The 21,116-nt window shown below is 45.2% G+C and overlaps 2 protein-coding genes across 2 annotated transcripts in view; one reads left to right on the forward strand and one right to left on the reverse strand.

Moving 5' to 3' along the window:
* Positions 1-4,086, forward strand: part of nox4 (NADPH oxidase 4) — a 19,135-nt gene extending 15,049 nt beyond the window's left edge. The window contains exons 17-18 of the mRNA XM_030382030.1: positions 2,550-2,650; positions 2,850-4,086. Of these exons, the coding sequence (XP_030237890.1) occupies positions 2,550-2,650; positions 2,850-2,970 (222 nt within the window). The 3' untranslated portion in view covers positions 2,971-4,086. The remainder of the gene's footprint in view (positions 1-2,549; positions 2,651-2,849) is intronic.
* A 329-nt stretch (positions 4,087-4,415) lies between these two features.
* Positions 4,416-12,094, reverse strand: tyr (tyrosinase). Its single transcript, XM_030382032.1, has 5 exons — positions 10,962-12,094; positions 9,919-10,135; positions 7,664-7,811; positions 6,250-6,431; positions 4,416-5,638 (listed from the first exon to the last, which is right to left on the reverse strand). Exons 1-5 carry the CDS (start codon positions 11,796-11,798, stop codon positions 5,391-5,393), a joined length of 1,632 nt encoding a protein of 543 aa, XP_030237892.1. The 5' UTR covers positions 11,799-12,094; the 3' UTR covers positions 4,416-5,390.
* Positions 12,095-21,116: the final 9,022 nt, after the last annotated feature.

Below are 21,116 nucleotides of genomic sequence, written 5' to 3' on the forward strand. Positions count from 1 at the left end.
CTCTCTCTCTCTCTCTCTCTCTCTCTCTCTCTCTCTCTCTTTCTCTCTCTCTCTCTCTCTTTTCATTTACATTTACATGGTAGTGTTTCAAAAGTGACAGTTCAGGCTGACAGTATTTGGGTGAGTCACGGAGCAGGTGCATGACTAGATGCCATGCTATTTTCTTAGAATTGAATTGATAATTGATTAGAGGATACAGTCTGTAGCTGAGGCTGTCATTTCCTGTCGGGCTCTGTCAATGCCACCTCTCTCCTCCCAGGGGAAGGACTCAGTTTGAGTCCAGTTTAATTGCTGAGCTCTCACCCCATTACTTTTTTCTAAAGGGCTCATTTTCTGTAGAACTTAGATGGTTCCAGATCTTCCTATCATTGTGAGGCAGATTTCACTAAGCTTTGGATTGTTCACCCACTAATAGAGAGAGTAAGCTGTGTTTAGCCCGTCATGAGACAGGTTACTCTTGCCCTACTGATGCACTCTTCTGAAGACGTCACAGTAAAAACAGAGAAATTTAATAAACTGTAGAAATGTATGAATGCATCAACACCACAGCACATTCATTCCTCCTAGAAAAATTACTTGTTTCTCTGGTAGTTAAAGCTAGGGGAGGCAGTATGGGGAAACCAGCCCGAGTATGCTATATTTTGAGAGTATCCAATGGAAAAAATCCCAACCCTCTCTTCAGGCCTCCGTTCAAAGCCTCTCCCCACAACCATGTGACTAGCTCTAGCTAAAGCAAGGGCCTGAAGACTCCGGTCATGCACATGAGTGCAAGGGCAGAGTCCACGCCTACAGCTGAGTAGGTAGGTAGATAGACAAGGAAGCCATCCAATCAATGGTCGATTGAATGGTTGGATAGGCTTTTTACAGCCCGCAACAGCTACAGATACCAATTAATTAATTCTTTATTTCATCAGAGCCTTCATTGATCGTCATTGATTGCTGTCGTGATGCAAAACAGTTTCAATGATAAAAGAAAATGCCACTCGGTCTGAAAAGTATTACTATTCACGAAAAACACCATATGCTGGGGACGCACCTTTGTTTTATAAAATAGATTGCTGAGCCGGCCTTTTTCGCAGCCTTTCAGGCTATTTAAAACTACAAGGAAGATGTGTTAATGTCAGACGGTCAACATTCTGATCCAGTCCAGTCATGCTTTACGAGGATCAGGCTGTTTCTTCCTTCCCATTGGCCGTTGCCAGTGCCACAGTAAATGCGGATATCAGTCTCTGTCCCCATCACACCTCACGAGTCGTGCCCCACAATATCAAACCGGTTTGAAAAATCTTTGCCCTCCTGACTCCACAGAGGGCAGCAACATCGTGGGTCTTGATGCCACCCACATTACACATCAATCAGAGCGGACGCCTGCCCCGATCGCCGACTCGTCTCCCCCTCTCCCCCTCTCTCCCCCCTTTCCCCCCTCTCCCCGAATAAGTCGGCAGACTCATTATAGGCAGGTTTGTCACCTAGTGGGCAGGAGCCTTAGTCACAATGCGAGGGATGGTGTGCTGCCAAGAAGCAGTAGCTGCTGAGGCTAAATGCATTCAGACGTTCACACTGTGTCCTTCTTGGTGGTCTTCTGTGGTGTGGGTGGGTGGGGGGAGGAGGGTTGGCAGGGATTTTTTTCCGCATGAGGATCCCACCAACTTCCTCCCTTCCACTCAAGACTTGTGACATCGACGGCAGAATCGTGTGGCAACAATCAGAGGTGCTCTTCAAAGAGAGGCTTCTTCGTCGTGAGGGACGAGAGCCTGGCAGGGTTAAATGGATATAAATCATTCCAGGGGACTCACGCCAATGCTGCACATCTAAACGGCGGTGATGGCAGAGTCCCACTTCAGGGACGAATTAGTCACCTGCTGTCAGCCTCGCTCCACCACCCTCCTGGTGGAGCTTGTGGTGTTTTGTTGAGGACCAGCCTCGCTCCACCACCCTCCTGGTGGAGTGTGTGGTGTTTTGTTGAGGACCAGCCTCGCTCCACCACCCTCCTGGGGGAGTGTGTGGTGTTTTGTTGAGGACCAGCCTCGCTCCACCACCCTCCTGGTGGAGCTTGTGGTGTTTTGTTGAGGACCAGCCTCGCTCCACCACCCTCCTGGTGGAGTGTGTGGTGTTTTGTCGGCGCGCTTATTTCTGCACTTCACCCCATGGTGTATTGACCTCGAATCAATCGGCTAGAGGATGCACATTCCGTTACTTATGCAAATTAGCTTTCAACAAGGTGACACGTAACACGTGTCACCTTGTTGAAAGCGACTAGTACACGTCTCGCGATAGATTCCACCACAAGATAGGTGAAGGAATTCCCACTTTACACCCCTCTATATAGTGTACAATATAGTGTTCACTATGGAGGGAATGAGTAAGGGATTAACAAGGGTCGCAATAAGGGAAAACAAGAGAGCCCAATTGAGCACAGCTACTGTCATTGCAACTGCAATGTCTTTTAGTATTACTGCCATTTGTTGAGGTATGTTGAATCAGATGCTCAAAATGATATAACTAATCTAAATCATTGTATATTCTCAATTCTGCTTTCTCTACTGCAGAGCATGTCTGAGGAGAAGTACCGCCCCCTCAGTTCAAGGCTCTCGATTGGTCGACCTCGGTGGAAGCTGCTCTTCGACGAAATCAGCAACGCCAATAGGCAGTGAGTTGGAATGGGAGGATTCATTCTAGTATAAATGATGGGTCTGATCAAAATCTACATATGGGAAGCTTACCTTTTTATTATGAGAGGGATATTCTATATGTTCTGGTCTGTGCATTACTAATGTACAGTATAGCCTCCTATGATTGTGTATGTATTCTAGTCAACGTTTTTACATGTGTGTGTTTGTGCATTACAGAAAGCATGTGGGCGTGTTTTGCTGTGGACCAAAGGGCATCTCAAGGACTCTCCACAAGCTGTGCAATTCCGGCCGCTACACTGGAGTCACTTTTGAATTCAACAAGGAGTCTTTCAGCTGAGACTCTTGTTACATCATCCACCAGAGAATACCAGAGACACCAGCTACCATCGGTCACTGGTTACATCACCTGCCATCCGCTATTGATTGAACACTTCCCGGGCATGAATACGGTACCGGGCTTGAACACAACGTAGTACCTGGACAGCGTATTATGCGGTTTCTGTTTCAAATATTATACATGAGAAGGACCATTATTTAATATGCCGTGGTCCACCCATCTCTAACATTCTGGCCTGACTATTCTATGGAAGCCTCTGTTCTAGTCTTCAGCCCAGAGCAGCAGCGAGCTGCTCTGAAATATCTGCATAGTAAATAGTTTGACCTATGATCCCCCCTTCACTGCAGGCCCTGGCTTTCTCAGTCAGAGTGAGCCGCATCCAATCCACCCTCAAATCCTATTGGATCTATATAAAAACTAATAGTCAACGACAGTTCATATAATAGGGAAATATTCTCCATGCAGACAACAAACGTATGTAATAAGGTGGTAATTCAGTACCAAGGACAGAGATCTGGGATGTTGGGAGAAAGCTCATTCAATGCAAGTCCACTTATTTCTTGGCATTATTTGTATGCAATGTTCATCTCCACCGTATATATTGTCATTTTCATCACACCCAACCGGGGCTTTGAGAATATATTTGATTGATCGTTGAGACCATCATTTACTTGTTTTTCTATTTGGTGATTGGTTTTATCCAGTGATAGCCGATCTGCTCCGTTTGTTCCTCTATACCAAAAAAAGTGTTTATTTGAATGTACAAGTAAAAAAAAACAATACAAGCCGGTATTCCTAGGTAGTTTGTATTTAAATGTATTTATATTTTTTACACTTATTTGTTTACAGGATGACAGGAACTATTTTTCCTACTTTCCATCCATCATGCTTTCAGATTTACTAAAGCCATTCATTCATAGATTAAAAAGCATAACTACTAATCTGTAGGCTTTATGAAAGATTCACAAAACTATCTGAAAGATATAAACATTCAGATGCTTTCACCAAAACATTATTATTGCAATTGCTTTGGTATTACTTTTTAAAATATTTGAATCACAACTGTTATTGTTTTGGAATACCATACTTTTATAAAATGGTATTTCATTTGATGTATTACTATGGTCCCATTTGGTTTCTGTTCCTGGAGCAGAGCAACACAAGAACATGCCTTGTCGTTATGGATTTTTTTTTTGCAATTTCTTTTTGCAAAGTTATCGCTCCTAAATAGGAGTGCATGGTTGGGTAGTGTGAGTGCATGGTTGGGTAGTGTGAGTGCGTGGTTGCGTAGTATGTGTTCATGGTTGTGCATTGCATGCTATATAGGGACATATCCCACTGTAACTTACAGTTTGTCCTTCCAAAGCCTCGTTGTGTTTCTCCACAGGAATTGGCTTTAGTTTACAATGAGCAGCAATCAGTCGGGTGAAGACCACAAAGAAAGATAGACTCGGATCAACTTTATTGCTCGTCCAAAGAAGTAGGATCGTTGAGATGCAATGCAGTCTTACTTTACTGATGGTACGAGAGTGAGCATCTCGCTCACGGACGAGATACGGTCGTTCATAGTTCATTTTCTTCTTACAATTCAAATTGAATAGCAGCGGTGGTTCATGGACTTAGGCAGTTGGATAATAACATTAGTCAGAGAGCCTCCTGGTGGTCAGAGTCAGGTAGGTACTAGAGTTTACGGCTAGCCACCAGTGAAAATATAGCACATCCTTTGTGATTTGTACTTGAGCTCTTTCATTTAAATCATTATTCAGTTCAATCAGGGTCACTGCATCTCAGGAGACTTACAGGAGATATCGGAGGGATCCTCTTGGAACCGAGTCAAAATAAAAGGAAAACAAAAATAATAAATTACTGAAACTAAAGAGAGTCAAAAAAAAAGTCAGTGAGGAAAGGTCACCTTTTGGTAAAATGGTGGAACTATAAAATCCTCACTTTGGATGTGCTTTTAGGATGTGTTCAATCTCCTTGGTGGAGCCAGTAAATTGCATATTTAAGAAACCCAATCTTCTCATGATCTGTCACTCTCAGTAGGAACTAACTAAGGTTGCCAATTGCAGTAGTAATAGCCTTTTAGGGAAAAGATGGATTCGAATTTGGTCTATTTTTATCTGCTTGCGCCATTGGGAAATTAACCCTTTAATGGCGTGCATAAGTGCACTGAATCATTTCACACTAATGGCCAATGAGGTGTTCTCTCTATGGGGTGTGCACATTGACACAAGTATGTACTGCTTGCATACGTTTGTGTGTGTGTGCGAGCGTGTGTGTGTGTGTGTGTGAGCGTGTGTGTGTGTGTGTGTGTGTGTGTGTGTGTGTGTGTGTGTGTGTGTGTGTGTGTGTGTGTGTGTGTGTGTGTGTGTGTGTGTGTGTGTGTGTGTGTGTGTGTGTGTGTCCAAACGGCCACGCTACATGGTGGTCTGGTACGACGCGGACCCCTCCTCCGAGCTGCTGTTCAGGAGCGGCTGCCTCTCGCCGTAGATGGACTGCAGCTTCCTCCTGTTACTCCGTTTCCTCCTCCTGATCGCCACGACGACAACTGCGGCGACCAGGGTGGCGATCAGTGCACCCAGGATCCCAGCACCCAAAAGCCACTGCCAGATGTTCTGGGCCTGCTGAAGGTAGGGGGTCAGGAACTCCTGGACAAACCTCTGGCCTATAGGAAGAGAGGAACAGGAAGAAAAAATCTTAAATGTGTACAAATTCATAGTTCAAAATACATTGGTGCAAAGTGTGTGTTTTTAGTGTATAGTATGCTTTCTCTTTTTGTGAGTGTGTCTACGTACACGGGACTAAAGGTAAAAGTCCACTTGTTATACAGAGGATAGTCGTACCACCGGATGACGACATAGAACATTACAGCAACCATTCACAATGCTGTGAAAATCGTTTGCGATCAAATGAAACAAATTCCAAAGCAGCCGCAATATTATAATAATTCATCCATTGTAGAAACGTCCGGTATTGTCATCATCTCCATCGGTCGCTGTGATAAGCTGATTGGTTGAGTGAATCTTGTGCAGAGCCAAACTGCCCTACGGGGACGCTTCCACACTAGAGGACGGAACTGGAGGTAAGCTGGCGAGACTTGGATTGGCTCGGCGGGGCAAACATCCCCCCCTGAGCCCCGGTTGTCCTAGATTCAGTATACCTTGAGCCCTGTGTAGGTACTCACACACTCACGGAAAGAAAGAAGGCACAATCATGCCAAAAAAGCACATGGAAAAAGCATACCATAATACTACTGGTGTGTGTGTTGTCGCTTACCAGGGTCCATCAGATAGGCGTATTCATATCCCAGAACCTTGTTGGTCACGAAGTAGTCCCCGTTCCGGTAGAGAGACAGGAAGGGCACCATGTAGTAGCCGTCGTTGTGTCCGATGGGGGCGTTGGTTCGGGGGTAGAGGGTGCGGGGGGGTGTGTGGGTCCTCAGCCAGCGCTCAAAGATACTGCAGGATAAACAAGAGGCAAGAGGAAGAATATTAATGTGATGGATACAGATTTAAAGGGGCGCTGCAGGTTTTCTTGACACTGTTCCCCATTCGTCCACTCTTTATCATCTGTGGGGGGAGGACGTGAGAGATATTCACTCAGAGGGCATTGCGTTGCGTGCTTTATTGTTTATATTGGAGGCCCCTGTTCTTCACTCGTCCCTTCACAGGCGTTCAACTATTTGATCTGGCACATTGAAAGCTGACTGCTTTGGCAGTCAGCTTTCAATGTCAACACGGATTTCCACAAAGCCAAAGAAATCCTTGATGAAATGACTTGGATGTACTTTCTCCTGCCACTTGAGGTAGAATATTCAATCATTGTGTAGAAATGTGGATGAAAAAATATCACTGTAGCTTAAAGAAGAGTTGTTATCTTCCAAAGTGGAGATGTGGCAAAACGTGTAAAATGTACACACAAATTATTCTTCTATCTGCATGTGACGGTTCCCTCCATGGCCGTCTAGTATGCGCTGTCTTCGTCATTCTGTTCATCTTACCTCTTGGTTCTGCTGTTTCCCTCTTTCCTTTTATCGTGCCATGTATTGATCATCTACACAATTTTTATTTGTTTATATATAAAAAATACTATTGTAGAACACTAGAATGTTGGCCTTTAGAAAATAGCAAAGAAAGAAACAATTATTTGGAGTAAAGAATGATTTTATCCGGTGTCAGTCCTAATAAATGCAGCATCCTGTTTGGGTACAGTCCCTGACGGCCCTGATTGCATTGTTCTTTCTGGAAATCGATGTGAATGCTGGCTAGAGGTCCAGACTGATCACACAGAATATTCAGTCACGTGATCAGAACGGTTTCAATGCTAGTTTGAGTATGCATCCCTCTGTACCTTTATGTCCGAAAGCTTCAATAAAATAATAAGAACATGGCTAGCATGCCTAAACTTGCCCCATGATTGAACACTGACTTGTTGAGTGAACGCTAGTATTTGTAAGCACATGCATTGAACGTGTGTGTGTGTGTGTGTGTGTGTGTGTGTGTGTGTGTGTGTGTGTGTGTGTGTGTGTGTGTGTGTGTGTGTGTGTGTGTTTGTATGTGTGTGTTGCGTCACATTGTATCACACTTACACACTGCACTGTATCACACTTATCCCATTTGGTTGTGCATTGCATGGTTATATATATATATTGCATGGTTATATACTTTGATACGACGTTGTGCCGCTCTACCTGTCAATGAATGCATGGTGCAGGAGAAAGATTGGGTCGTTGGCAGAGCCCTGGACAGAAGACATGGAACCGTTCATGAACATGTGTAAGGAGTTGTGCATGGTGCTCTGGCCGGTGATGGCCATGCCGGTCTCTGGGTTGGCAAAACCTGCAAGGGAGGAAAGGGAGGGAAATCACATGCCACATTAGCATAAGAATGAGTCCAGGCAGGAATATATGACCAGCGAATGAAGCCCCAGCCATGCATTATGCAGCCTCTCAGAGTCTCTAATTATGTTCAGAGAGTTGGCTCCTGGAACTAAAACCATATATTTTGGTTTTAGTTCCAGTTCATATTGTTAGTTCCAGTGTACATAGCAGAACCTTGGCCCTATCGGTCCATTGTTGTCATTTTTTTAGTAAGCCCTAAAGAACTACATTAATGTATCATATCATAATGTTTATCTCTACCATTATATTATTAACATGCACACAGCTTTTCATTTTATCTATTTTAAAGTTTATATTATACCCAGGTAGGTTATTTTCTTTGCCTATTCTTATTTCAATATATTTTTTCTTTCCTGTTTACTGTCCTGCTCTTCTCCTGCCGTGACATCTCTATGAGCTGCACCAGACGACATTGAGCCAGGGTCTGAAGAGGGGGCGTTGTCAGGGCTGGCTGTGACAGGGGGGAACGGTGTGGTTCCCTTACTCAGCTGTAAATGGTGAGCGGGCCTATTGGAAGGCTATGTCGTTCAGAGGCTGAAAAGAGCAACTCCTGAACAGGAGAACGAAGTCACGCATTGAAGCTCAGCAAAGTTTCCGTTCATCTTTTTGTTGATGCTGCTAACCATCAGCATTAACTGCCGCTTTCAGTGGACTTTTATAATTTCCTGTCTATAAACCCAACCCTTGTTTTCTCCAAACCTTCAGAATAGGCTGAATGTCAATGCTACAAAAATTACCTATGAGAGTGTTTTGCTGTGACAGCGTCTCTCTCACATATGGCCATCAACTAGTAAATCCAAAACTACTAAAATGATCAACATTGGAGTTGTAGAAAGAGATGCAATTAGCGGGTGACCTAGGGGTCTGGGCTATTTCGGAGAAATCTGGAGGGCTCTGTTTTGTGTTAAAGAGGGAATTAAAGACTACTAAAATTATCATTATTGGGGTCGTAGCCCTACAGAAAGTGATGTAATTAGCAGGTGACGAATGGGTCAAGGACACCTGGGAGCGAGACCTGAAGTCTGTTTCGTCTGAAAGAGGACGAAACAGACTTCAAGCCCGACAGGAAGTGATGCAATCCTTCACCAAGAGGTCACAGGATCAGATACTGAACAAAACATGGATTATTCAAAGAATGACTTGGGAGAAAGATGGAGGCTGTGATTAGTTATTTCACACTCCCTCAGCCCTCGTTTTTACATTACAGCATAAGTCGCACGGAGGCCACTTGGACAGCAATGGGCTCTGGATGAGCGGGGGATTTAATTCTAACGTAACCATCCTTGCAGGCTTCCTGCCTAAATGATCATGGATTGACCACCAGACAGAGCGCTATCCGGATTTTTACAAATCCTCATTTATACCTGTCGATTAAGGGCTAATAAAAGTGACGCATTTCCATTTATATGAAAGGGAGTCTCAAGGACATATGCGATTATCAATTTCCTGGCCATATGCCTACAGGAGGTGATTCAAATGCCCTTTGGAGGGGGTCATCAGAAGATACAAAAAAGGACTTGGGATTAAGCTAGATACCTGGGGTCTTTTTTTTTTATGAAAAAGTTAAGCAATCCTGCACAGTATTCAGTAGTGGAGGGCAATGCAACTACCTACAGCATCAGGTACAACCACCGGGGTTATAGTTTGGTCCTATTTATAGCTGTGACCTGGTACAAAGTTTACACAGGACGGGGCTGTTAGGGTGTAGTATATTGGATATACTATTAACCACACTGACACAGACTTTACTCATTACTTATTTACTGACAACCCTAAAACATGGCTCTCCTGCATAGCAACCATGCATCAACTGGCTAGCTGAAGATAGCTAGCGGTAGGTTACTGTACACAGAAATGGCACTGCTGCCCCGAGTGGTCAGATGTAAGTATCCCACTCTGCCACAAAGGGGTGGCACCTGCATGGGTTGGGGCCGGGGCTGTAAGGGGGTAGTACCTCAGTGGGTCTCAGGTGTAGCTGTGAGCCGGCTGCAGAGTGAACACTGGACCGGGGCGGCGGGTCGGGTGGACCTGCGTGGGTCAGTTACCTTCCAATGCGTTCCTGAAGCTCCCGTTGGCGAAGCGGTCGAGGGTGTCGGTCTCGTACTCGGTCAGGCCGACCACCGCGTCCACGTCCGCCGAGGTGGGGAGGCGGGTCACGCGCCCTGGGTCGTGGTTGCCAGGGTTGCGCAGCAAAGGCCCCTCGCCGTTGGCTTTGCAAAGCGTCTCCTGTGTGTTGTACTCCTCTGGTTGGGTGCATATGACCTAACGAAACAACCAAACGCACAAGCACACAACACACCACACACACACAAGCACACACATATCCATGCACACACACATTCATGCACATGTACGCACGCACACACACACACACACACATACACATAACCACACACTCAAATGAGTACACTTACTGTGGGCCTTAATCCCTACCAAATTTCTATCCAACCACAAACATTTGTTTGTTTGATGAGATAATTAGAATACACAGAGGCCTGAGGGAGAACAATGTGGTTTCATACACAGTTAATACAAGGTACATATCAACACACAAGAAGAGGATGTGTCCTCCCTCCTCCACATTTTTAATTATACTTTTCTGGCAGCAGTTTGGGGCCATTTCTTTTGCCTTGTGAGAAAAAGCCACATTGTGCACTGAAGTGTCAAAAGCCAATTTCATAATCTTAAAATGTGTTCCCTCATTTTCACAAATTTGTTCAAATTCTCTCACTCCCGCACTCCTAACACACACACACTCACACACAAACTTGCAAAAGCACACATTTGCACATATGCAGGCACACACACACACACACACACACACACACACACACACACACACACACACACACACACACACACACACACACACACACACACACAAACACACACACACACACACACACACACACACACACACACACACGCTCGCACACACACACACACACACAAACAAATACCCCAACCCCCCCCCCCCACACACACACATACGCACACCTACACACACGCACACACAACCCCCCCCCTCCCCCCCACACACACACACACACACACGTACACACACACACACGTGTACACACACACTCACCTTCCAGGAGGAGAACACTGAGGCGGGGCTGATCAGGTTGGGGTTGAGGCTGCTGCGGCCGCCCATCAGTGCGTCGGTGCACACGTCGCAGGCCTGCGCGTCCCTCCAGTCCCAGTACGGGATGGTGAAGTTGAAGTCCCCCGTGATCTTCTGGATCTCGTGCTCCCAGAGCAGCAGGAAGACTCGGTGCCAGGGCAGGAAGGCGGCCGACTCGTGGGCGAAGTCGATGTCCCGCCACACGTTCCCCGGCCCGCCCAGGAAGGCGTCCCGCGACACGTAGTAGTGGATCCAGACAAACAGGTCGTAGGTGTTGATGTCGGAGAACATGGGGTTCTCCCCGTCCACGCCCATCTCCGCCCTGGTCCCCGTGGTGATCACGTAGTCGGGGTTGACCGTGTTCTTGGCCAGGTTCAGGTAAGAGATGAACCTCTGTTGCTCGGCGACCGACAGACTCAGGATGTTGGGCCGCACCGACTCCCGGAACTCGCCGCAGCCGGGGCCCCGGTAGCCGAAGCGGCACTCGCCGCAGTTAAAGCCGTCGTAGTTCCCGGCGCACCGGCACGTGCGGTTGAAGAAGGCCAGTGGCCATCGCTCCCTGTCGTCGATGCCTCTGTGGGGGTACTGGGGCCCCCACGGCTCCTCCGACACCTCCACCTCCGCGCAGAAGCCCCGGCCGGACATGGCCCCGCAGGCCGAGCCGTCGCCCTGCCACGCCGGGCAGCACTCCTTGGTCCTCAGGGCCTCCGAGGTGGCACACAGCCGGGGGAACTGAGCCACGCAGAAGCCCAGGAGCTGCAGCACCAGCAGCACCAGCGCACACACATACGGGCCCCGCATCACCGCGCTGGGGAACGAGAGCGTCCGAAGAAGCAACCAAACGTCTCTAAACAACCTGACGACAGCTGGCCGGCACTTCTCTCAAGGATGTTTCTCGACTGACGTAAACAGGATTGGTTTGACCCCTGCCTTGTGACCAACAATGATGTGTGATCCACTGTTTACCGTTCCTTGCTGTTACCCCTTAAACTTCTGTTCCAACGACAGGCTGTCCCTCACACGGCCAGCTTCTCACTGAGGCCCCTGCTCTGAGTCTGGCCCTCCTTGAGCGGTGGGGGCAGGCCTCTGGGAGAGTGTGTGATCTCATTGTGAGTTCACATTTGGGGGCTCTAACACAGGAATGCACTCATACACCGTCACATGCCTTGGATCATATTCATGGTTCTTTCTCCTTTTTGTCTCGGGATCAGCAGACCTTAGACAAACAATATACCTTCAGGCAGAGTGTGTGTGTGTGTGTGTGTGTGTGTGTGTGTGTGTGTGTGTGTGTGTGTGTGTGTGTGTGTGTGTGTGTGTGTGTGTGTGTGTGTGTGTGTGTGTGTGTGTGTGTGTGTGTGTGTGTGATAACGGGACAGAGTGAACACATTGTATATGCAAAAGTTTTGTTTAGCCAAGTGAATATGTGTTGTTTAACATTTGGTTCAGCCTTTTATCTTTGAATAAGTAAAGTTTATTTCATGACTTACTTAATTCTGCATGTTAAAATACAAATTACCTGTTGAAAAGAACAACACCTCAAGAATCCCAGAGTAATGACTAGAGTTAAAATTGTGGTCCGAATGATGGATGTTGAAAGGCTGTCCATCGCTGTCTTTAAATTACATTTTAAACATTGAATTTAGTTAATAGCATTAACGCGCTAACTCACAATAGGAGAAGTGGACTAACATAACAGCTGGAGATGATGTTGTGTTGGGGAGCCCAGCACTCACTTAGCAAAGTACGTCTCTCAACATGAGATCTCCTTTATATCACATTAACATTTCCTAGTCAGAAATGAGCAGTCAAGACCTGTGATAGATTTGTTTTTTTTTCTATATTCACCCCTGAGAAATCACCCATGGTTGAGTCTCACAGTGCCCACTGTGTGAGTTCTCTTCATGTTCTTGCAGGTCTCTTATTTCTAGTCCCTCAGCTATAGGAACATTGGGAGTGGAGCAAGCTCTCAAATTAGTCTCAGTACAACACCAATAATTGGACCACCACTGTCTCAGTTTATCACAAACAAATCTCAGTGCAACTTTTACATAATCTTATATAATACTCTCATCGGCAAACAATTCATGTAAATGTGATGTCCCAGACCTATGGTTTATTGACATAAGCTGTGCACAACTAACAGAACCTTTAGTTAATTATGCACAGAATTCTCGAAATTAAATGTACTTGGCGATTTTCAACATCTTTGAGGACAAACCTAAACTTCTCAAGTGTGCTCCAACAAGCTGCAAAAACAATGTCAGGCATGGATGTACTGACGAGGAAAAAAATGACACTCTGTTTACTGTAATACATGCTCAAGGGCCAAGACAAATCTTCCGACATTCTTCTCTTCGCTATAAACAAGAATTGAATGAGATCATGGGTATACAGTGATGAGATCTCTGTTTATCCTACTTCTCAAATATTTATTGAATGAATATCTCAATTCAAACTCATTTGTCTTAAAGTGTTCTACTAAATCATCTCTTTATTGCTCTTAATGAAAAGTATCTCAGACACAACTGATCACAGAGTGATTCATAAATGAGAAGCTCCAGTATAGTCTCAGGAGATCAGAATGAACAACAGAAAAGCAATTGAGGATTTTGATAGATTACAGCTATGTGATGCAGGGAGCTCTTTTTCCGTGTGTGTGTGTGTGTTTGTGTGTGCGTGTGCGTGTGCGTGTGTGTGTGTGTGTGTGTGTGTGTGTGTGTGTGTGTGTGCGTGAGTGTGTGGTGTGAACAACACACACCACACACATTGTGCGTGTGAACAATCCTGAACAATTTGTTTAAGATTGTGAGGAATCACAGGAATACTGCCCACATTTGGACTAGCCCTACAACATAACAAATCTACAGCCAATCACACCTGAATGGGGGCTCATTAAGCCCGATATTAAAAATGATATCGCTAAATATACAAAACAGACAATGTATGGTTTAATCCTCGACCTCAATCTGAGGAACCGATCCATCAAGACCACCATTCTCACTCAACCGTGTGACCGTCACGCAACTCTGCCGACCCAGATCACGTGGTACAAGGAAACTATACCAAAGACAGAAGAACTACAGCACGTTGGGTCATGTGTTGAGGTCTCTAGCATAGTTCTTCTTGGGGCAGCATTCTTTTACCCACGACTACAGCTCATAAGCCGGTCACATGCTAGCCAAGCGGTGCACGAGTTGAAGCTTACCCCGATGCAAGAGCACAGTTGATCGCACAGGAATGACCATCACAGGGGAAAGCACTCCTCCGGGGGGCAAGGCGCGGGGAGACTCTAAATGTATGTGTGTGAATGTGTGTGTGTCTGCGTGCGTGTGTGTCTCTGCGCGTTTGTGCGTGTGTATGTATGTATGTGTGAGAGGTAGTGTTAAAGCTCTCGAGTTCGGATTTTGAATTTTCAACTTAAAATCCAAGGAGGAAGACTGAGGCCAACGTTGTGTGTTTCATAGGCCTACATACGTCTTGTCAAGGTCGTAAATTTTCTACACGGAAGAGGGCAGTATATCCCGATTAACATTGTTGCATAATAAATAGGACTTGGTTCAATGATTATTCCAATTCCAACAATAAGTGGACTCTGTGGAATGTGAACAAATAATAATATTGCGACTACCATGAGAGTATGAGAAAAATAAAACATAATTAAAAAATGTCCACTGCATGAATAATAATCAACCTGAGGTTGAAACTCTACATTGACGAAACGACATACTTTGCAATTTGCTCCGAGCCCAAGTCTAATGCAACTTGGCTTTATATCGGTCAGAGTCTAAATGAGTGTGTAGTGGTTGGTTGGTGCATGGGTAGATTCCAGGGCCTAAGAAAATGATCAAGGGGGTAGACTGAACATAAGACCAGGAGATTTCCCTGCACACCTCCCACTTACACACGTGAGCTAATTCCATGTATCCATCTGACAGAAGTTCTTTGAAGGGCATCAGATTTTGGCAAGAGCCCCCTGGGTCAAATTAAGATCCATAGATAGTTAGAGGGATGGATTGTACAGATAGATAGATAGATGGATGGATGGATGGATGGATGGATGGATGGATGGATGGATGGATGGATGGATGGATGGATGGATGGATGGATGGATGGATGGATGGATGGATGGATGGATGGATGGATGGATGGATGGATGGATGGATGGATGGATGGATGGATGGATGGATGGATGGATGGATGGATGGATGGATGGATGGATGGATGGATGGATGGATGGATGGATGGATGGATGGATGGATGGATGGATGGATGGATAGAGGGATTGATTATATAGGTAGATCGATATAAAGATAGAGAGATTGGTACATAGATAGATATATAGAGAGATATAGAGAATGATAGATAGATAGAAAGATAAAGAGATGGATATATATATATATATATAGAGAGAGAGAGAGAGAGAGAGAGAGAGAGAGAGAGAGAGAGAGAGAGAGAGAGAGAGAGAGAGAGAGAGAGAGAGAGAGAGAGAGAGAGAGAGAGAGAGAGAGAGATGGATTAGAGAGATGGATTAGAGATATAGAGAGGTCGATAGACATATAGACAGATAGCCTGTCAGAAGTGAGAATTGTTTCTGTACAAATAATGTGTATGATATTTGGGCGATTTCATATCCGTAGGGCAATATCAATATTTCATGGATCAAAGTAGCTTCCAATTATATTTTACTAGGGCAGCATAGCGACGGGTGTTTTAGGCCAGGCACGGAGCAATGAGAGGAGCGGGAGCCAATGGGGCTGGCCTGGCTGCCCATGGTGGTGCACGTTATTAAGGACCCTCCGAGGGCTGATCTGTGGCCATTACTAGGCCGGGTCTCTCTGTTTATGTGTTACTATACGGGCTGGAGACACTGTAGCTGTTCTGATGGGAGATTAAATCTCTCTATATCCTGGCCGTCCACTCTCAAGTAATGAAAAACTCTGCCCCTGTGCCATTCTGACCCAGATGACACGTTGCGTATCACAATTAATCTGCAATGTGTCTGTTTCAACATGTTTATAGATACACAATATATCTGATACAATGTATCTAGATACATTGTGTCTGTTTCATGTCTGTGAGATAAACACTGTATCCGATGCAATGTATCTTGATTAATCGTGTCAGTTTTACAATGTATCTCAATGTTATACAAATGTGCGTATAACGTGTCTAGATAAATTGTGTGTGTTTTATGTGCATTTTCTATATATACACACACAACACACCAATTCATTATTTCTGATTGACGTACAATGTATCTATACATTTCTTTATAAAGTTGATGTTGCTTGAAACATAGTAGACATATTGTTTTTGCTGTTTAATGGACTTGAAATTATGAAAATCTAAAATCTCTGACCTAATGATTCAATGAATCCCCTTTAGAAATATATTCTAGAAAAGATTTGGGCTTGATTGTGGTATGCTCACAAAAAGTATTTTGATTAAAACCTGGAAAAGGTAAAGACCACCATGTTTAATTTACACTTGATCCGTCATACAGGATGAAAGTTACATCGCTTGGGCTGAGGTGTGTGTACAAAAGTGATCACAATATTTAGCTTTGACCTTCTTAGATATCTTGGCTGGTGTTTGTGGTCTCCAGAGACCACCAACCCTGTATATCATCTGTCACGTGTCTACGTAAGCTGTGTGTGTCCAATGTTATTGTGGAAGACCGCTCAATAACTGATTTACCGACTGTAACATCCAACTTTTGTACTGTCAGTAAGAAGCGAGAGGAGTGTGCCTGAAGCCCCCTTCAGCATCCAAAGGGGGTCTCTGCCTGAAACAACATTCGACAAAACCGATAAAAACAACAGGCATGCACTGCACTGCTCTTCATTCCAAACACACACACTCACATACACATACAAACACATACAATTTCCTTGCAGCCACCGTGTCTCTTAACCAATGGTTGAAGGTTTTAGCTAACCAGGCTAGCTGGCTGTGGGCCCTATCTTGCATCCGGCACAATTGACTTAATCACTGGCGCATGTGTCGTTGCACGCAGAGCGTGCTTTCCCCTCCTGCGCCACGCGTCGGTAAATTAGGGAATGATCTTGCGCCAAGGGGCGGATCGGCGAAAGGAGGAGGCGTGTTCCGGCGCAAACGTTCCCTGTTGCTATTTTGACGTTTCATAAACCACTTGCGTCACAAACCAGAAAATACCTGGTTTAAAGTCAGTGGCGCGTTGTTCAGAAGCTATTTTAAGGGCGCATGCATAATGTTGCTTGTGCACCTGGCGCATACACTTTGCTTCTCTCACCTAGCCACACATTCTATCAGCTACAGCTGATACAGCGGTAATAAGTTGTACTTTTAAATCAATGCATCTGCAAACACGGCAAACACATATTTTCTTGACACAGACATCGTGTACATATCCATAACTTTTAGGATTGATGAGTATTTGATCGTGAGAAAACATTGTTTTACCGCGAGTGAGTGTTGAAAAGAATGAATGAATGCGGGCGCGCGTGTGTGTAGCCTATGTGTAACAAACACGCGCGCGGGCGCGCGTCTGTGCGTCCATCTGTTTAAACACACGCAAACTAAACACGTAACGCATAATACAGTCCATGGCAATGTATATTAACGAGGGGACCCATGCATATTAGGAACACAAGTCGATAACTATAATGCATACAATACTGATAAGAAACGATGTTTATAGTGTATTGCGTTGCGTATATCATTAAATAGAACCACAGTTACCGCATTTCCTATGTTATATCATATACGTTTTCTTTGCCGAAATTTATTTGAGGACTCAGTATTTCTGAAGTTGTGGAAGAAAACCTTATTCCATGTGTGAATTAGGCCAATTATTTGGCCATAAACTGAGCCATTTGAAGTTTGAAATTCATGTGCATCTGTCTCATCGGAGACTGCAGACGCGCTGTCAAATATCAACTCGTCAGATTCAAATGCGCACATGGCTCTTAAAGGGGATGGGGGCTCGCACTCTCATTGGTTTATTGCACGTTACGCCCAAACCACACCTACGGGTAATTAGGCTACTTCAGACCAACCCTTTTTAGATATGCGCCGGGCGCAAGAGTCACTTTTCGCGCCGCTAAACTAGCGACATCGCCGTAGAACCGCCCACAAAGCTACTTTGTGGTCGGTTCTACTCACGGTACTACTCACTTGGGTTTCAGACCGTTAAAATAGGGCCCTGTGTGTCTTAGTAGGCTACTCCAATATACAGGGTTAACCTGTCTGCATCATACTTTTTTTATCGATTTCACAGCGCCTACATTTAAAAAGCTTCCCGTTCAGGCCAGACAGTTTCTGAATGTTCATGTGTAAATACTCCCGAGTCCGGTCCAGCCCACACTCCATAACCAGGTTATTGACTGGTTCCAATCCGCTGTCGAGTGGATAACTGTCTGTGGTGGGGGCACTCCAAAGATGGAAGCTGTTCAATTTTCTTGCCTGATTCTCTACCGTTTAAAATAAAATAATATCCAGACTATTATTTACTGTTATATTGCAAAAATGTTGAATACATTCTTTTGTTAATCTAATAATTTGTCAAAGTAGACATATTAAAATCAATACATCTTGGAAGTGGGTGTGTTTGTATGGGAAGGGGGGCGGGGCATGGTTTAACATTATGCAAATTGCTGTAATCCGATTAGCCTTTCAACCACACTCGCTTCCCCTTCAGAACTCAAACTCTGAAAATGCAAAGGAGGTCATAAAATAATACTAGTTTAAAAAATGTGACAGGATGTGGTATCAATTATTGCCATGAAATAATCTAAAATATCTATGCCTAATCCGGGGATCATTAATACAGCGAAGAGGGGGAGGGAGGCATCAGGATGAGTCACCTATCACTGAATCTGCTAAAGCTGTCAGAAGGAAGGGTGTATGTGTAAAAGACGGAACAAGATGGGCCATTGCCTTCTCTTTCTCCGTGAATGTGTGTGTGTGTGTGTGTGTGTGTGTGTGTGTGTGTGTGTGTGTGTGTGTGTGTGTGTGTGTGTGTGTGTGTGTGTGTGTGTGTGTGTGTGTGTGTGTGTGTGTGCGTGTGTTTGTGTGAGTGTGTGTGTGTGTGTGAGCTTGCGTGTGCGTGAGCGTGTTTGTGTGTATTTTGTCCTTTTAATGGTCTACTAATCCCACTTGCATTTGGCAGGCAAATTAATCCAAGCCTTGTCATGGCCAAGCTGTAAAACCCGTCCTATCCCAGATTTCTACCCCCCACCACCGGGCACAGATGCACACACATTCACTCACTCTTACTCCCTCCCTCTACCAGGCCTTCATCGACACCCGTCTCCAGATGGCTTCTTGGAGGTAGGTGTGATATTGAGTGAGTGTATGTGTGCGTGTGTGTGTGTGTGTGTGTGTGTGTGTGTGTGTGTGTGGGGGGGGGGGGGGGGGGGGGGGGGTGTGTGTGTGAGAGAGAGAGAGAGAGAGAGAGAGAGAGAGAGAGAGAGAGAGATCGCTTGGGTGGGATATATGGCCTTCGTGCCATGCCAGGGTGCCATTGCGCAAGGCAGGCCCATGCAGACAACCGTGGTAAGGGGAGTTCTGTGGTTGTCATGGGACAAAGTGGATGATCCACGGACATCGTGCTGTCCTGATGGAGATGTGAGGCATAGGCCTACCTAAAAAAATAAAATAATCAACATTGATCTATGTCCTGAATGTGAAGGTATGGGACTTCATCTTTCTATTTGGCCCAATACAATGGTAATTGCACTCCTTCATTTCATCATGCAGCCTAACAAATATGCCACAACTGGTTATGTCGATGCGGTTGTCACTGCCTACAAAGAACTACAATCACAAAGTCCTCCTATCTATCCCAATGTTATATATATATATATATATATATATATATATATATATATATATATATATATATATATATATATATATACATACATACATAACATTATTGATTTGAGACCGCTATCCGCAACAGTTCGATGGGGGTTGGGTTGGACCAATAAGGCTCAGGCTGTTAGTTTAAAGGGGACATATTATGAAAACAGCACTTTTCCTGGGATTTGGGTTGTTACTGTGGGTATATGGTGCTCCCACACGCATACAAACTTTGAAATAAGTCTGTGAATGATTTTTTGAGTGAGATATGCATTTCTGGAAGCAGCCCGCCTCCAGCTCCCCTCCAATCAGAGCATCGCTAAGATTTTGTGGACCAGCGGACGGGCAGCTCCGGCGGGGGCAACTCAATGCTAGCCCTGCAGCTAAGCTCCGGGAGTACAATCCCTTTCTCTGGCGCCGAGCTCACCCCGCCGGAGCGGCCGTCGAAGGGAAGTCGGGAGGAGGAGACATGGAGTAGAAAGGGATTGTACTCCCGGAGCTGAGCTGCCGGACTGCCGCCGAGCTACCAAATAGCTTCGGCGCCAGTTCAGCACCCGGAGTACACCGCCGGAACTGCCGGACTGCGGCCGGATGGCTTCGACGGCGGCCGGCAGCTCCGGCGCGGGGAGCTCGGAGGCAGTCCAGCAGTTCAGCTCCTGGAGTACAATCCTTTTCTTCTTCATGTCGCGCTCATGGACTTCAGAGAGTCAATGCCAAAGTTCCTTCCCCACAATTCTTCTCAATCATGGCCAAGATACCACTACGAGTCTTTACTTGTGGAAGTACCAGAGACGTCAGACATAGTCTTTATTATTCATAATATCATCCGAGGCGCAGATAGCTTTTGGCTGTGATATTAGATATATATATAAATACCCGTACATAATATTATTATTATTATTATTATGTGATATTATATTATATAGATATAGAGCTCCAGGAGTCAGCAAACGGCAACAATCCCTTCTCCTCCATGCTGTGGTTCAGTCTGACAGCTCATTGGTCAATAGGCAGCAGCTCATTTGCATCAATGCTACAGACACCAGAAACAGACGGGACTGAAACAGAGGGGAATAGCGGTAGACGATATTTTTTTCCCTAAAAGCTATTTCCAGCAAATAGCTTCAAAAACATGTTTTCTGGAACTCAAATACCATGTTTACTTGTTGGGAAAACACCATAATATGTCTCCTTTAACGCCATTTATCTCCCCTGACAACACAAATGAAGTCAATCGACCGCCTCCAATTCAGCGTTATTAAAGCCTATCGTCTC

The sequence above is a fragment of the Gadus morhua genome, chromosome 16 (assembly GCF_902167405.1).
Source record: "Gadus morhua chromosome 16, gadMor3.0, whole genome shotgun sequence".
Lineage (NCBI taxonomy): Eukaryota > Metazoa > Chordata > Actinopteri > Gadiformes > Gadidae > Gadus > Gadus morhua.